Genomic DNA, 16,771 nt, shown 5'->3' on the forward strand with positions numbered 1-16,771 from the left:
ACACCTCTCTGTGCTATGGTTCCTATTACAGTGAATGAGCACCTGACACTGTACTTTCTTCCCTGGGGGAAGCTGAGGTCTTAGAACGGAAGTATGTTGACGCTGTATCATCTTTTCTTTTTCCATCGCCTTTTCCTGTAAGAAGCGACGACGAAGTTCCTCTGCAAGGTGAGCCATGAACACTCTTCTTTTCTCAGCGGACCCCGTGCATGCCTTATACAGTACGTGTGCGTTCATCGCTGCTAGGTCAAGGATGTTGTAGAACACAGCAACCGGCCACCTGCGTGTTCCTGTTCGCACTGAACAAGCACGCGCCTTCTGGTCCATGATGTCAACGCCACGCTGGGGAAAAAAGAAAGACAAATATATGTGACATTTTGAAGAAATCATTTTATCACCAGAATAGCACCAGAATACTTCGTCACACTAATATTTTTTTCATTAGCATACCTTCATGTGAATTGTTCGTGTACTGAACTGACTTTAGCTGCAGGTGGAAGTTCCCGTTGCACTTTATTCATGGTGCCAAGCAGAGTTGTATTGCGGTGCAGCAGTCTATTAGCCAGCGAAAGTGACGTGAAGAAGTTGTCTGTTGTTACGGTTCTGCCTTTGTCCAGAAATGGCTCCATAAGCTTTATGACCACAGACTCGGAAAGTCTTTCTCCCGTGGGATGACTGGGATCTTTTCCTAAATAAGGAGTGGCATTGCACATGTACTTTGTCTCCAAATCTGCCGCAATCCAAAAAGGCAGAACCGTAACAACAGACAACTTCTTCACGTCACTTTCGCTGGCTAATAGACTGCTGCACCGCAATACAGCTCTGCTTGGCACCATGAATAAAGTGCGACGGGAACTTCCACCTGCAGCTAAAGTCAGTTCAGTACACGAACAATTCACATGAAGGTATGCTAATGAAAAAAATATTAGTGTGACGAAGTATTCTGGTGCTATTCTGGTGATAAAATGATTTCTTCAAAATGTCACATATATTTGTCTTTCTTTTTTCCCCAGCGTGGCGTTGACATCATGGACCAGAAGGCGCGTGCTTGTTCAGTGCGAACAGGAACACGCAGGTGGCCGGTTGCTGTGTTCTACAACATCCTTGACCTAGCAGCGATGAACGCACACGTACTGTATAAGGCATGCACGGGGTCCGCTGAGAAAAGAAGAGTGTTCATGGCTCACCTTGCAGAGGAACTTCGTCGTCGCTTCTTACAGGAAAAGGCGATGGAAAAAGAAAAGATGATACAGCGTCAACAAACTTCCGTTCTAAGACCTCAGCTTCCCCCAGGGAAGAAAGTACAGTGTCAGGTGCTCATTCACTGTAATAGGAACCATAGCACAGAGAGGTGTGTACACTGCAACAAGTACACATGTTGTAAATGTAGGAATGGCGGACCTTGGGTGTGTGGGAACTGTTAATATTTGAATGTGATGATTTTATATAGCACGGATCGGAAATCAACAGTTCTTAACATTGCACCACGCAAGCTGTCGTATCAACCACCAACTGTAACTTGCTTTCTTTATTCTTCGGTTATAGTCTTGAATAAAAGTGCACTTTTATTTATGTGAAACCAGCTGTGTCAGATGGGGTTGTTTGGATTGATTCTGAATGCGACTGCGAGAATGAAAAGTGAATTAAAAAAAAAAAAAAAAAAAAGCTAACCTTTACCAGTATCATAAGTTACACCGGCTGTTAGAGACTGAAATCAAATTTATGTTGTTATTCTAAAATTGTAAGAATAAATGCAGTTTATTTCTCGAAGTGGAGCCGTGCGGGATCGAACTCGCCACCCTCTGATCCCCAGTCAGGAGCTGATACCATTACGCCACCGCGGCGGTTGCAGTAAGAATGTCAATGCGGCATGCTAAGGCGGCTTTTTTTTTAAAATTTTTTGAATGAAAGCGCACGTGTTCTCTTATTTGTACCTTTTGTGAAAGTGTTTCTTTGATATATGGACTTCAGGCTTCATACGTTATATAGTTTATGCCTACATTTTGTCATTTACTATTAGAATATGAAAAACGTTTCTGTTTTAAAAATGTGTTTGCACAGCCTACTATAGAAATGGAACACACATGAAATGCGTGTATTCCAAATAACGCTAGAATTATTTCCACTGTAAAACTCCACTTCAATCCCAGGTAATCAAATCAAGGCAAGGCTTGAGCTAGGAGAGAAGTTCATTCTAAGTCGGTGGGGGGATGGAATAGCTGGCTGCTAGTAGCTTGTGTTTATCAGCGCATTTAGATGACAAAGGACTCTGGCGGAGAGGAGCAAACGGATTTAAGACGTGATTTAAGGTGGGACGGATTTACGAGTTTTTTCGTAGGCTCTGGTAATTCTATTGTTAATAAGTGAGTGAGGAATTTAGCAAAGATGCACAATTTTTAATGTATTTTATTCAACAAGACTAGTCTTTATCTGAAAGCAGAGAAAACCCTAACAAAAACAAAAGCTTATTAAATGACCATATTGTTCTTATAATGCGGGATCAAATCAAGAGGCACTTATGTAAATGTTCAACAGTTTAAACATAATTGAATAGATGTGACATTTTCTCCTTTTATCTCTTTTCAGTGTGTATTTAAATTTCGTATTAAAAACTTGTAGTATCAGTCTTTTACATGTTGTATATGTCATTTCTGCAGTACTTAAACCAATGGTGTTATTTTTGTTTTATTTCCAGGGAGTTGTAAGGGACACTGGAGGTTATGCTGTAATGTTGAACTGGACAATGTCTGATGTGTATGGTCTTCAGCCTGGAGAGGTAACTGTGTTTATTTGTAACATTACACATTGAGCATGTTTGTTGTTAAACCCTCAATCACTAGATACCCTGTGTTTCAGGTTTGGTGGGCAGCATCTGATCTGGGTTGGGTTGTTGGACATTCATATATCTGCTATGGTCCATTGCTTCATGGAAACACCACTGTTCTTTATGAGGTAAGTTTTATGAGATCCATATGTAGAATAGCTTGGAATTGTAATTGTAAAACAAAAAAAATTTTTTTACATTATATTTTATGTTAGGTGTAAGGTTGGACTGCCGAGCTCTGGCTCTTTAATTTCTTTTCTCTCTTATTCCATTTCTTTAAGATACACACTCAAATTTTATATCTGTTTAAGTTGTATCTTACACATTTTAGCCATGCAAAGATACTGTTAACTGCTGTTATTGGCACTATGCAAAATACAGATTGATTAATTAATTTATTCTTTTGCAAAATTAAGCTATTAAAAAGCTGCATAATGTTATTTATGATAGAGGAGCAATTGGAAAAAGTGAATGGCTGACAGCATTTGAAAGCCCTGATCTTCATCAGGCCATTAACATTCTGTCTTGCTTTACTTAAAGGAACTTTCAAGGTGTAATTCTTGAAGTAATACAATTATTTCAGTAATCGAAAAATAGAGCATCTTACAGTGAACTCTGGAAATGGTGTGTGGAGTATTTGAGCTGCGTCTAGAAAAGACCTGTGTTTGAATCCTGGTCAAGGCTCAGCAACAGTCTTTTTTATGTAAAGTTTGCTCTGTATAGACTTTTATTAGTTTTAAACTGTTTTTATATTGTAGCTTGTGAACGTGATTTTCAGTTTTGAGGTTTACAAGATGCCAGTAACATGGTCAAATATAAGGCTCCCTGCATAAAACAATGGGGCATGAAGTTAAATAAAGGCTGATACATTCTATTTAACTGCTGCTTTCAAGACAACAACAACAACATTTACTTCTATAGCACATTTTTATACAAAGTGTGCACGTCAAAGTATTTTACAAGATGTCAAAGACACTGAAGGTACATATTACATGATAAATCCATTACTGTATGTGATTATATTAAACATATAGCAAAATATATACTACAGTATTCCCTTCCTGCCATAAATGTTCTTTTCTTCCAAGCCTTTAACATGTTTACATATGGTATGTATTGTGGGTAATGGTTTTAATATGTTTGTGCTGACATTATACAGTTCGTATTCTGTACTTCTTAAGATACTTATATACAAATTTAATTCCACTTGATAGTAGTATTAACGTGGAATTGTCTAACTGTGCAGTGTTAAATAAGACTAATCATTTTTAAGAACTTATATTTGCCTTATACAGTAGTGGTGGTAGGTAATAGACTAACATAGTGCGGTGCAAAGATATGTATGGTTTCAGTAAAAGGGATGCTATGCCAATAATTAACATGTGGGGTAAGCTCTGTTTCTACCCGATGCTTCCAGGATCAGCATTTGTCCTGTACAACCTTTTTTGTGGGTTTGGCAGATCAAGTAATTAAAAAAAGATTTGTAATTTCTAAAAATACATCAATTAAGTATACAAAAGCAAATGACGAACAGCATTTTATAAGGATAGGAAACTTCACAGAACAGGGAGCCAGTAACACAGCGAAGTGACAGGCTCCCCCGCACAGGACTGTGGTTCATGATGTTAAAGAAAGGGATATGCGTTTGTGAGTTTGGTTTAGTTTAAGTAAGTGTGAGTTAGTCAAAGTATGAAAGTTTCAACTTTATTGGTCTGCTCTTTTGTGTTTTGCTGGAGGTTAAAAATTGCCTAGTTCAGTAGTTGTTAATCATAATTTTTCAGCATCATGTGCATCTTGTGTTTATCAGCTGTTAAGCTGCTGAATGTTTAGTGAACATAATAATAACTGACACTGACAAAGACACTTTAATAACACTTTTAATAACATTTTTTTGAATTTATTAAAGTCAACATTCCATACAAGCAAATCAAATTGTATAAAACTAGGTTCGAATCAAAGTGTTCTTTTAACATTCCAAAGTGACTAAGAACCCCGTACAGTCTGTAAGAAAACACACTCTGTCTCAACTTTCCTTGAGCATCTTAACACTAGAACCTTCATGCATTTATTTTGTACAAGGCCTCCACCAAGAAAATTCTTTTGTTCTGACCGTCATCCTAATAATGCATCTCATTTGCCCCACTCCCAAATGCCACAGATAGACCTTAAATGAAGGAAAAATAAATTCTTGACACACAGCATGTATTGTTTAAGTAAAAACCCGGAGAGGCACTGGCAATGGGCAACAAAACGCTTCATTGTTTATTAGTGAAAAGCAAATCAACACATTTCAATTTGCTGGACACATAAAATAATACATGAAACTAATTTTCATTGTGACACTTCATGTACTTTTCATATTGTTTTATTTTGTGTGCCTTCTCCAATTGGAGAATTGGAAGCGAATCCTGTGACACAAGTGTCTTTCTCTGATTCAGCATTAAACTACTTCAGTATTTAATTTTTATATCCAGTAGATCTCTATATATAAAATCCAACATCTGTCTGTATGTCTGTCTGCTTTTCACAAGAGAACTACTTAATGGATTTAGATTGGGTTTTATTCTGTAATTTGCTTGAACATTCCAGTTGACTTCTCTCATGCTAAGTATCAGGCTGCAGGCCAAGGGGAGGGGGAGGCGTTACCTCAGGAATAGGGACTGGGTGGGGCCATCCTCACTTACGTGCCAGTCTCCGTTCGAGCCTCTCTACCTCTTGCCACAAGTTCGAGCGTGCCTTGCCTCCGCTTAGCTAGCGATACCTGTTTGTTCAGCAGATATTATCATCTCGAGATTGTTAAAGAATAACATTTGATGTTTTTGAGAGACAGATCACAGCTTCGCGTGTTTTAGAGGGTACCTGCTCATTGGTAGAGATATCACAGCCACATGCTCTTCTCCCCATGCAGGGGACAGTCTCCCATCAGAGCTGAATGCAATCAGATACAGTGGGATCGTTTGATGTTGGAGCGTACCTAACTTCCACTTGGCCAGAGTTACCATGCCAACTTTTTACATTTTTGGCAAAGAGATCACATTCTCGTCCCTGATAGCTAAACCAAAAATATTGAATATCAAGAGGCCCTCGATACGAAAGCTATCAATATAAATTTTTCTCAATACAAATTATCAATTTTTTTTTTAAATTGATTTTTAAAATTTGTCCTGTTTCACTACTACGTGAGCGGAACCGGGGGGACAACTGGTAGTTTATGAATATAACATCACTTATAGGTTACTCGGATTATGTAGGTAAAATGTAGACAGCATGATGGATTGAGTGTAATGCTATGTACATCATCAGTCTGCTGTCATTTTTAGTAGAGTTGAGTAGGTTACACAACAAATATGGATGCACTGTATTCACTTTTGTTTTACTGCTTGTGTTTTCTGCACTGCCTCAGCACTTTTATCAGTGTCTGACTCTTTGAATATCTTTTGTGTCCTTTTACAGTTGGCTAGGGCTGGACTATATAGACAAAAAAATCATATCTTTTTATGTTATGGCTGAATGGTGATATACAATATACTGTATATATAGATATTTTTATAAAGGGAGTAAAATTTTCATTTGTAAGCCAAAGCCATACAAGTTGTCACAAGAATTTATTTATTTATCAAAATAAAGGTTGAAATACATAACAGACCCACAGAACCTAAAAGGACTACTTATATCTGCTTTCAGGTTAATATTATAATGTAAATGTAAATAAAATGTTTAAATGTAAACAAAAAATGGTAGGCCTAAGTGTTCTGAAAATATATTTGACATTTTATGAAAATTCAGTCTACAACACAGTTAAAATAAAAAATATTTAAATGAATAATATAATAATAATAATAATATATTTCTCTTCTGGTTCGTCCTGCTTCCACTTCAAAACCGGTCCCGCCCACACACAGCCGACATGACATTTCTCGATTCCTATTCGTCCTCTTCCATGCCATGCACTATACTGACCTGCTGAGCGTAATACATCCAACAAGTACTCGAAGTGCTGCCACAACGGTAAAGTAGCTTTACCACCTTTGCAGGAGTCACCTGTGTCTTTACAACAGTTTCTTACACAGCAAACATCAGAAGCTTAAAGTTATCGTGAACACATTCGAGAATACAACTCTTTTCTAGTGTTTGCTTCCATGGGTGCACAGATAACTCAACCTCCTGGCCACGGACCATACTGTTTTAAAAACACGGGCAAATTTATCACCAAATCTCTCCACTATACGCTAACACTTCTACCTCTCCAGGATATGGACAGTTGTATGTTTTTGACACAGCGCAAGCTACTTAAGTACGATTACAAAATAAAGCAAACTCTGCTTGCAGCGAAAATTTACTTCTCCAGCTAGATTCCATGCTCAGAACCATCAACCCCTTCGCTAAATCATACAAACACATGCATGAAATCACTCAGTCCAGTCCAATGGCATCTGTACGAATGGTTGTCAAGGAAAACCCTAGGCAGGATTTACGACGATACACTGCCACTACATGTCACAGCGATTTTCGTCGGAGAAGATGGCGAACCTCCTGCCGAAATGGACGTTTGCATCTATCCCATAGGCAACTCCTGTAAACAGATTTCCACGCTCAATATGAATTGTGATACTATGGTTTACCCACTTTTATTCCCTTACGGAGACATTGGCTGGCACAAAGATTTACAACATGTTCCCGATAAAAGAACTGCCAAACGAATAAGGCTTACTCAATGCCAATTTTACATGTACAGATAAGCAATGAGGAATACATTTAGTATTATGCACTCCAGCGGCAAACTATTCCAACAGTACGTCGTAGATGCGTATGTTAAAACAGAGGGCACGCATCTCAACTATCTCAGATTACATCAACAAGATCTGCACGTGGAACAATACAAAGGACTTTCAGACGCACTGCAAGCAAATGCTGAAAATAACAACGTACGTGTAGGCAAAATGATCATATTACCATCCACATTTCCAGGAAGTCCAAGATACATGCAACAAAACTATCAGGATGCCATGGCCATAGTACGTAAATTCGGAAGCCTGATTTATTAATCACTTTCACATGTAATTCTGCTTGGGCAGAAATTCTACATGCACACTGTGTCTTTCAAGAAGTATTTATTTCTTCTTGATTTCCGAATTCCTTTCTCACCGTTTTCCGTTCCTATTCTTACACCGCCGTATGTTACGGCAGGCGTCGGCTAGTAACAATATAAATAAATATGTGACCTGTCTCTTACTTGCTCTCCACTGTTTTAACAAACAAGTTAACAAACTGTAGCCAATAAGAAGTACATTTAAGTTTTTCTTAAAATATTGTACGAACTGTGCAAACAACACTAACTTGTAAAACCATTTGTCTTGCAAAGTAGTTTTTGCTGAGGTAGCCTTACCTAAGCATTTCATCTTAGCCTAAAGATTTTGAGCTAGCTTGTCAACTGTCTCAGGCTTCAAGGCTACCCTGTGACAACTGACAATATTGCCCCTGCTAAACACCTTCTCTGATGGTGAATTAGTGGTAGCAACACAAAAAGGTATTTTTGTTCCAGGCAGTTTAAAGTGGGGAAGATGACTATATGTTCCTTCAACAATATAAGGGGATTGTCTTTGTGCTCTGCTGGCCCTGATACTATGTAGTTGGACAGTTCATTCTCAATTGTTTGCCTCTTTGATGCTGTGGGGCAGGTAGGTGTCTTTGTATGCATGAAATAGCCCACAAGGGATTTCTTCTTTTTAAGTGGTGCCCCATTGGCTGGTCTGCAGGATTAGACACAGTGATGATCACAGCTGAGTCACTTGTACTGCACCAGCCAGTGATTCCATTTGCAATGCAACTCTAAGCTTCAGTGCCTTGATCCTGTCCGCTGCAATATAGGTGAATTTAAATTGTGGATTGACAAGTTATGCCATGTCCAACAGGTCGCTAGATGATGAGTCAGCATACTTTTCATTCAGTTAACCCAAAATATCAGATTTGATGGATTTGTCAAACTCACTGTCTCCTTCATCGTGTGCCAGGATGGTAGAGTTGAAAAGTTGGGGCAAATGGAAGGGTGACATAGTCCTCCCCAGACAAACCATCTGTGAATTATTAAAGAAGTTTCAGGGAGAGACAAGATGCCTGAATTTTTTGTTGGAGGACTTTCTGTTGACTTTTTAAAGTTCTCTCTTTCTCTAGAACCCTCTCAATCATTTTCTGCCATGATCCCCAGCATGTTGGCATCTCTGTGGTGAGCTGGTAAGCAGGCAGACCCAGATGCATCTGAAATTCAGCCAGCCCCCTCCTCCTTCGCCAGCTGTAGGAGAAGCTACTGACCATTCATTTGCATAAAGAAATTACCCGGGTCACTCGGCCATCATCCATGCCATATTGTGTAATAAAATATGCTTTCATTTATGTTTAAAGGAAGTTCACTTAGGCCTAATGAAATCTGATTAACACACGGCTGTACATTAGACATGCATTTAAATATATTACAGTTTTAACTTTCATTTGGTTTTTAATAAATAAATCTGTAAAACACATTTCATTTTTGAAAACAAAAAAGTCTAGCCTAAGGGCATTTTACATTTTATTCTACTGCTAAATTAAACTTCATGAAATAAGTAATGTGCTTAACTGACAAAACTGACTGTAAAGGCAAGCAGCTTAAAACTCACTTGTACTGCTTAATTCTGGCTTTGATAAATATAACATTTATGTAGTTAACGTTATTTTTTTTTTTAACTTGCACTTACCAATTGCCAGATGAAGTCAGTACACAAAGCACTGCATCCTTTGCCACTTCAGTAATTGTACTGCTTTGATAACATTGCTCCCATTGTTGGTTGTAATAGCAATGAGCCTCTTTTCATCGAGCTTCCAGTTTGCGAGGGTATCTTACAGAACTTCTGCTATGTGCCTCCCCAGTGTGGTTTTCAGGGAAATAACTCATTTGCAGACACACATGTTTAATTTCCCTTTCTTCAGTGAAATGAATAGTCACACTTAAATATGGCTCGCAAGTGTGGCTTGACCACATATCAGTGGTCAGCGCAAAATGTTTTAGTTTCAGGTCGATCACGTCGGTAAGGGTACATCTGACTTGAATGTACTGTACATGTTAGGCAGCACTTCTCTTGCAAAGTAATTGTTTGATCAGTCTTTTAAAACTATCCTTTTCCTGTGTTGATACGGGAATTGTATCTTTTGCTATGTAGTACGCAATTGCCTTAGTGATATTATGCCACTTTGCACTTTTCTTTTCATAAGGCAAGGTGTGGGTAAATGAAGTTTGCAATGTCATCTGAATTGGTTGAGGCATTTTGGGGGCACAAAGAAGATGATAAAAATTGGTAGTGCGCCCAGTTTTTGACACTAATTTCTTTTTCCAATCCTTGCAGATTATGTGATTCTGCTGTTCATCTGACTTGTGAAATCCAAACCACCTCCGTGATACATACCAAGTTGACTTCAGTAGAGAAGCCTGGGGCAGGTAGTGAGGGATAAGAAAAAAGGCCTTCCACAAGATTAAAACATAACTTTATTTAAACTTGATATAAACGATACTGCCTTAGTCCAGATCCCGCTATGTTTATATTCCAGTATATTTTAAAATCTCAATATATCACCAAGTCCAACAGTAGGCTGCCAGCTCCCATCTCATTTTGTTTACACTTCAGTGTGGAGCAGACACTATCTTTTGGGCAAGCAGCTTATTTGCCATGCAAAGTCAGTGCTCGGAATTGAATGAGAAACTAGCGGTACTCCCTGTTGTTTCTACTTTGTCATCTTCCTCCTTCATACTTTATGTAATGGGGTAAGATCTGAGCATGTGCTGATATAAACATAAACTGTTTTGGGGAGTGGTGGGGTCTCTCTTGGAAAATGTGAAAGCTAGTATCAATATTTATTACTTAACATCAGCAGCAAAATCTGATTCCAGACTTGTTGGGTTCAATTTAAGGGCATCAAAATTTCAACAACTGCTCATCAGTGAGTGTGCCTGCTGCCGTTACTTGTAACACATGATGGAGTTGTGTATGACATGTCCCAAATGTTTGATATACAGTAAGCAGTGAAGCTGTCAGTATACGAAATGCACAGCCTGCATCAGATTTAAGCGGGGAAGGGAGATTGTGCAAGATGGCACATTGTGGATGAAGCAATATCCTAGTAAAAGCAGCTTACTTGCAATGTTTTCAAAGAAACAACAGATTTGCCGATGTATGAAAATACAAAAAAAATAATTGTTGGTTTTCTTTGTATGTGTATTCATCTGCCATCAAATACATATATATGATTCAGTATGTGTGATTGTGTGTGAACTGTATATAATTCATTGCACATACCAGCATTTCAATATAGCTGTACTTAGATCATCCTAAAATGTGCCCCATTTATGGTGAAATAACACTTTGCATTGGTCGTTCCATTTTCACAAAGAAAGACCTCCAATTATTCAAGAATTTGCATTCATTGTCAGACTGCAGTGCCTGAAAACTTTGTGCCTGAGTTGTGAAAACTGTGTCTGAGTTGCCATCCTCTGCAGCTCTCTTCACTCGCAGCTTGATCATTCCATCCACTGTGTGACACTTCACATGTTTTCTCTTCCCCACATTGAATTCATGCTGGCTTTGTACTTCATATTCGATGGTGTGTGAAAAACTCTGCAATTCCATTTCAAGGGAGTTTATAGCCTTTTTTGCCTAACTAAAGTAACTGGAACGCCAGCAGTTTTCGGATTTGTTTTTTCTTCATCGCATGTAGTGAAGCAAAAACAGTAGATTGCTTAACAATAATTTGATAACAATAAGTTATCAAAAGCTTGATTATAAGGAAAAATACATTCCTTGACACACCATCTCCTGTTTATATATGTCCATATATGTTTTTATAAAAAAAAAATTGCAAGTTGTGCTAATGCTTGGCATGAAGCTATTTTAAGTATTTGTCAAAAGCAATATTACATATTTTAGTTGGCTGGACACATAAAATAGATGCATCAGGAACTTTTTTTCTTTTCCTGTGAAATGATTTTGAAATTTATAATAACACTCACATTTTTATTTTAATATAATCATCTGTAAATTGCAACTGGCAGGTTGGGTGATTACAAAATACATGAGCAGTCAACGCAAATTCTTTGTGACTTCCTTGAGCAGCTCCCACACACAAACCAGTGGCACTTTTGATAGTTTTCCTTTGTTTTATTGTGATTGCATTTACCATCCTGGCATTGGGTTGTTTAGCCGGCAGCAAGAGTGACTTGAAGAGATGCTCTGACACAAGCAGCTTTCTCATTCAATGCTATGAGCCATCCAGACCATCATGTGGTTATTGCAAAGCTCTCATGCCAAGTCCATAATAAAGGGATGCCTTCTTCTCTCTTGCCTGTACATTCTGAATATAAAAAATTGGAGTCGATCACAGCCAAGTCTACCAGGCTGTAAAACACAGCAACAGGCCACCTGCAGCTAACTAAAATGAATGGCCAGCGCATGCTTTGGTATGATTGTAGTTTGTTACTGTGTCTGTTTTTTGGGATGTAAAAAAAAAATATATCTGTGGTGACATTTCTCCCTATGCTGGTGAAAGGTTCAGCAGGTCACATCACCACATTCTCTGACAGCTGTTCTCCTGGTGGTTGCATAGAATCTTTAGCCAAATATGAAATAGCATTTAGCATATACTTGCTGTTCACATCAGCAGCTATCCAAAATTTGATGGCAAACTTGTTGGGTTTGTTTGCAACGTACTGGATGAAAGGGCATTGGTATTTTGCAGGGAATAATTGTTCATCAGTTGTTACAGTATGTTCTACCTGGACTTACAACACAAGATGCAGTTCTGCACAAAAGCTTGCCATGTATCTGATATTGCAGCAAATGTGTCACTTTGCAGATTCTTCTGACGCGTTTCTTTGTTGTCAAAAGTGCAGGAATTTCATAATTTTCCAGTACCATTTCCTTGGCATAGTTTCTTTGAAAAAAGGCAATCCCGAACTTCTATGACCAGTAGCCCTCCTTATCCATGTGTTTTCCACCTTTACTCCATGCACGTAGAAAACAGCAATAAAAACCATCAATTTATCAATGGTCAAGTCCCATGTTGCATCAGTTCTTAGATTTGTTTTAGCATTGTCATGTTGCACAAGAATAGAAAAGAAACTGTCAAGGCGACTGGTTAGTCTTGTGTTTCAGGCCTTTATGTCAGTGAAAACAGTATGAGCCAGCTGCCTTTCAGCACTGTGCCTGAGGCATACCCCATCCACTCTGTGCTATCATGTGCCTTCACCTTTCTTCCTGTGGAAACCAACTCTGGCTAACCAATGTCTGCTTGAATATTTTTGTGAGGAGGATTCAAGGATGTCGGTGCATAAGGCTCTGGGTCACACCCTGGCTCCTTATCTGGTGCAGACTCAGATTCAAGCTCAGAATCAGATAATGCGTCACTTTCTAATTCAAAGCTGATGTCAGAGCCCCCAATTAGAATCATCAAAGTCCATGCCCTGCAAGACCTCGAAAGCCTCCTTGGCATTCATCTTGCTTGGACAGCTAAAACTACTTACCATTGTGTACTTGCTCCTCCAAGTTCAGTGAAAAATATTGCAATGCAATTTCAGGTGAGTGTATATACATTTTTTTAGTTAAGTGAGATAAATGGAGTTTTCAGATTAGTCTTTGGCCTTTTTTGATATATGTACTGCAGCAATGCGAGTGATTGTAAGGAAATTTTTTTTTATTGTTGTGTAGTTATCTGGAGGAGAGAAGGACAGCATTTCACATTTTGGTAGCAACATAAAATAACCTCGATAGCGCTGGCTAGGTTGGATTTTCCAAGGCAAAAAAAAATTTGCAAATGTGATCAAGTAGGTGTTGGAGGATAGAGACAGTGATTCACACCTGAGTATTAATATTCAGTGGAGCTGCTTGTGGCAGTAATAGGAGATCAATCATGTTATCTGAGTAGAATTTTGGAGTTACATCTACATTGGTATTTGCAGTGTAGATATTTAGGAAAAGTCAAGGAAGGACAAGAATGTAACCCCCAAACACACACACAGATGAAATAATAACATATTTAAACACACACAGTGCCCTAACTGATTTCAAAAGTGTTCTTTTGGAAACAGAGGATATTTCAAAATGATTTATTGTTTCTTAAACAGGCAAAACATATTTATCACAGGCTCATAATTAGATTAAAATTAAAATCCTACAATGGTTTAAAATCTTTGTTTGCTTTCAGTGATGGCTGTATACAGTATATCAGTTTTGGGGTTGTGACAATTGGGAGCTTAGCCCATTAATACTGGGTATAAGTGCAAATCGTTCCTTGGATTGCTTCAATTTAATCATAATGCATACTCCTACAATCCACATACTACATGGCCACACATTACAGTCACAAGTCCTTCTAATCTGTATATCTTTCATTGACAAAAGAAAAGCCCTGTGTAGCCATCGAAAACCCATTGAGATGTGCTTTACATGTGACAAGGCACAGAAATTAAACCCAATAATGAACAGAAACAAAAGGTACTGAGGAAGTCGGGAGTGGCAGAGAAGTATGTAAGAGTTGTACAGTATATATATGAAGGAAGTGTGACAGTGGTGCGGTCTGCAGTAGGTGGTGTATGTGCCCAAAAAAAGTCTAACTGCATTCTCGTACCATTGCTCGTGTACTAAAGTGTCAGCAGGTATTTTTCGTGAAATTACACGTGTAATTTGTGAGCATGTCTTTGACGATCAAACAGAGGAAGCTCTGCAGTTCACTTGTGACGTTATGCTGTAGATCTGACGTCCTTTGTTTGTAAGAGCCAGATCTACAGCATAAAGTCATGAGTGCAGAGCTTCCCATGTATACATATATAAAGTGCAGCGATGGCAAAAGTGCATTCTTGATCCGATGTAGAATCGTCGGCATGAGTTGAGTGTACCTCTGTTGTAGCGTGTCTATGTGAAAACAGCAGTGTCAAAAATGCGTGGGGGGGGGAGCGGGGAGTTGGGAACGTGAACACGGCTGGGAGAATTAACAGAATAGAAAAAAACAAAGCTAATCTTTACAAGTATCATAAATTACACCGGCTGTTACAGACTGGAATCAAATGTATGTTCTTATTCTAAAATAGTAAGAATATGAGCAGCTCAGTTCTCAAAATGGACTCGCCCGGGATCGAACCCGCAAAGCTGATACTGTTGCGCCACGGAATCTCTCATTCCAATATTGCGTGTCAATGTCGCAGGTAAACACGGGTTGTTTTTCTGCAGTTATATTCTTGAATAAAAGCACATTTGTTCTGTTATATTTGTACCTTTTGTGAAAGTGTTTCTTTGATATTTGGAATTCAGTCTTCACACATTATACACTTCATGTCTACATTTTGTCAATTATTACTAAAACATGAAAAACGTTTCTGTTTTAACGATGTGTTTACATAGATCGTTGTAGACACGGAACACACATAAAATGCATGTGTTCCAAATAATGATATAGTATTTATAAAAGGTGTCATTTTGCTTGACTTCTCACTCTATACAACTCCAAGCTACTGACACGCAGGTAAACAGATTTGAGCTGAGAAAACTGTGCAGCAGTGGGGGATGTGATAGTAGGCTGCTTGCTGTTTGCTGCTTATCGACACATTTACAAGACAAAAGACGCTGATGGAGAAGTGTGAACCAGTTTAAGGTGGGACAGATCTACGAGTTTTTTCGTAGGCTCTGGTAATTTTAGTGTTAAATACTTGGAATCAACAGTACATAGTAACGGGGATTGTGGAAGAGGTCTACAGAACAGTAGTGAGACCAGCTATGTTATATGGGTTGGAGACGCTGGCACTGACCAGAAAACAGGAGACAGAGCTGGAAGTGGCAGAGTTAAAGATGCTAAAATTTGCATTGGGTGTGATGAGGATTGATAGGATTAGAAATAAGTACATTAGAGCAGTGGTCCCCAACCTTTTTGACAGTAAGGACCACTTTATTAGATGCAAATTTTTCCACGGACCGGTCGGGGTGGGGGGGCAGTTTTATACACAATTTACATAACATTTCTATTATTATTAAAGTTATTAAGCAGTTCGCATACATTTGCAATCTGAGATTTTTCTTCTTTTTTTGCATATAACAAAGACATATGCTTTACATTTGCCAATCCAACAGATTGCACATCACAAACAACACTGCAATCTTTTTTTCGTGTCTGCCGTTTCTATAGGAGGGTGACAATGAGTTAAATTCCAATGGATGTTTTTCAAATGTTGACAAGCAATAAGCAAAAGGAATCAATGAAAACCACAGACAACAAAAACAGCAAAAAAAAAAAAAAAAAACAGTACGAGGAAAGTTCAAAGAGAGAGATTTTTTTTACAATGTTTCTGTTTGGGGATCGTTGTGCAAACGTGCACAACTGAGCTGCGACCACAGATCTAACTGCTCTGTGGATGATTCATTCAAGCATTTCAAGGTCACTTCGTTGAAATGAAAGCATCTGTTGAATGTACTTCGTAGTAACGTAATTTCTATAGACTCATGTCATATGGGGAAACTGTCGGGACCATAAAAATACTTTGTTGTAATACTCTCTCACCTCGGTCTCTCTCCCCTCTCTGCGCCGCTGCAAAGCTCCGCCAGCCAAGCGTTCTGAAAAGTCTGAGTGAGTCGCCGTTGCCGGCAGTTCTCTCGCGGCCCGGCTGTCAGACGGCTGCGGACCGGTAGTGGGCCACGGACCGGGGGTTGGGGACCCCTGCATTAGAGGGTCAGCTCAGGTTGGAGACAAAGTCAGAGGGGCGAGATTGCGTTGGTTTGGACATGTGCAGAGAAGAGATGCTGGGTATATTGGGAAAAGAATGTTAAGGATAGAGCAGCCAGGCAAGAGGAAAAGAGGAAGGCCTAAGCGAAGGTTTATGGATGTGGAGAGAGATGACATGCAGGTGATGGGTGTAACAGAGCAAGATGCAGAGGACAGGAA

At 38.9% G+C, this 16,771-nt stretch overlaps 1 protein-coding gene across 2 annotated transcripts in view; it reads left to right on the forward strand.

The window, feature by feature from the left end:
• The window catches only part of acss3 (acyl-CoA synthetase short chain family member 3), a 228,480-nt gene that overhangs the window by 65,635 nt on the left and 146,074 nt on the right, over nucleotides 1-16,771 (forward strand). For both annotated transcript variants that reach the window (XM_028817153.2, XM_051919742.1), the window contains 2 exons: nucleotides 2,696-2,776; nucleotides 2,857-2,952. In XM_028817153.2, the coding sequence (XP_028672986.1) occupies nucleotides 2,696-2,776; nucleotides 2,857-2,952 (177 nt within the window). The remainder of the gene's footprint in view (nucleotides 1-2,695; nucleotides 2,777-2,856; nucleotides 2,953-16,771) is intronic.

This window comes from Erpetoichthys calabaricus, chromosome 1 (assembly GCF_900747795.2).
Source record: "Erpetoichthys calabaricus chromosome 1, fErpCal1.3, whole genome shotgun sequence".
Lineage (NCBI taxonomy): Eukaryota > Metazoa > Chordata > Cladistia > Polypteriformes > Polypteridae > Erpetoichthys > Erpetoichthys calabaricus.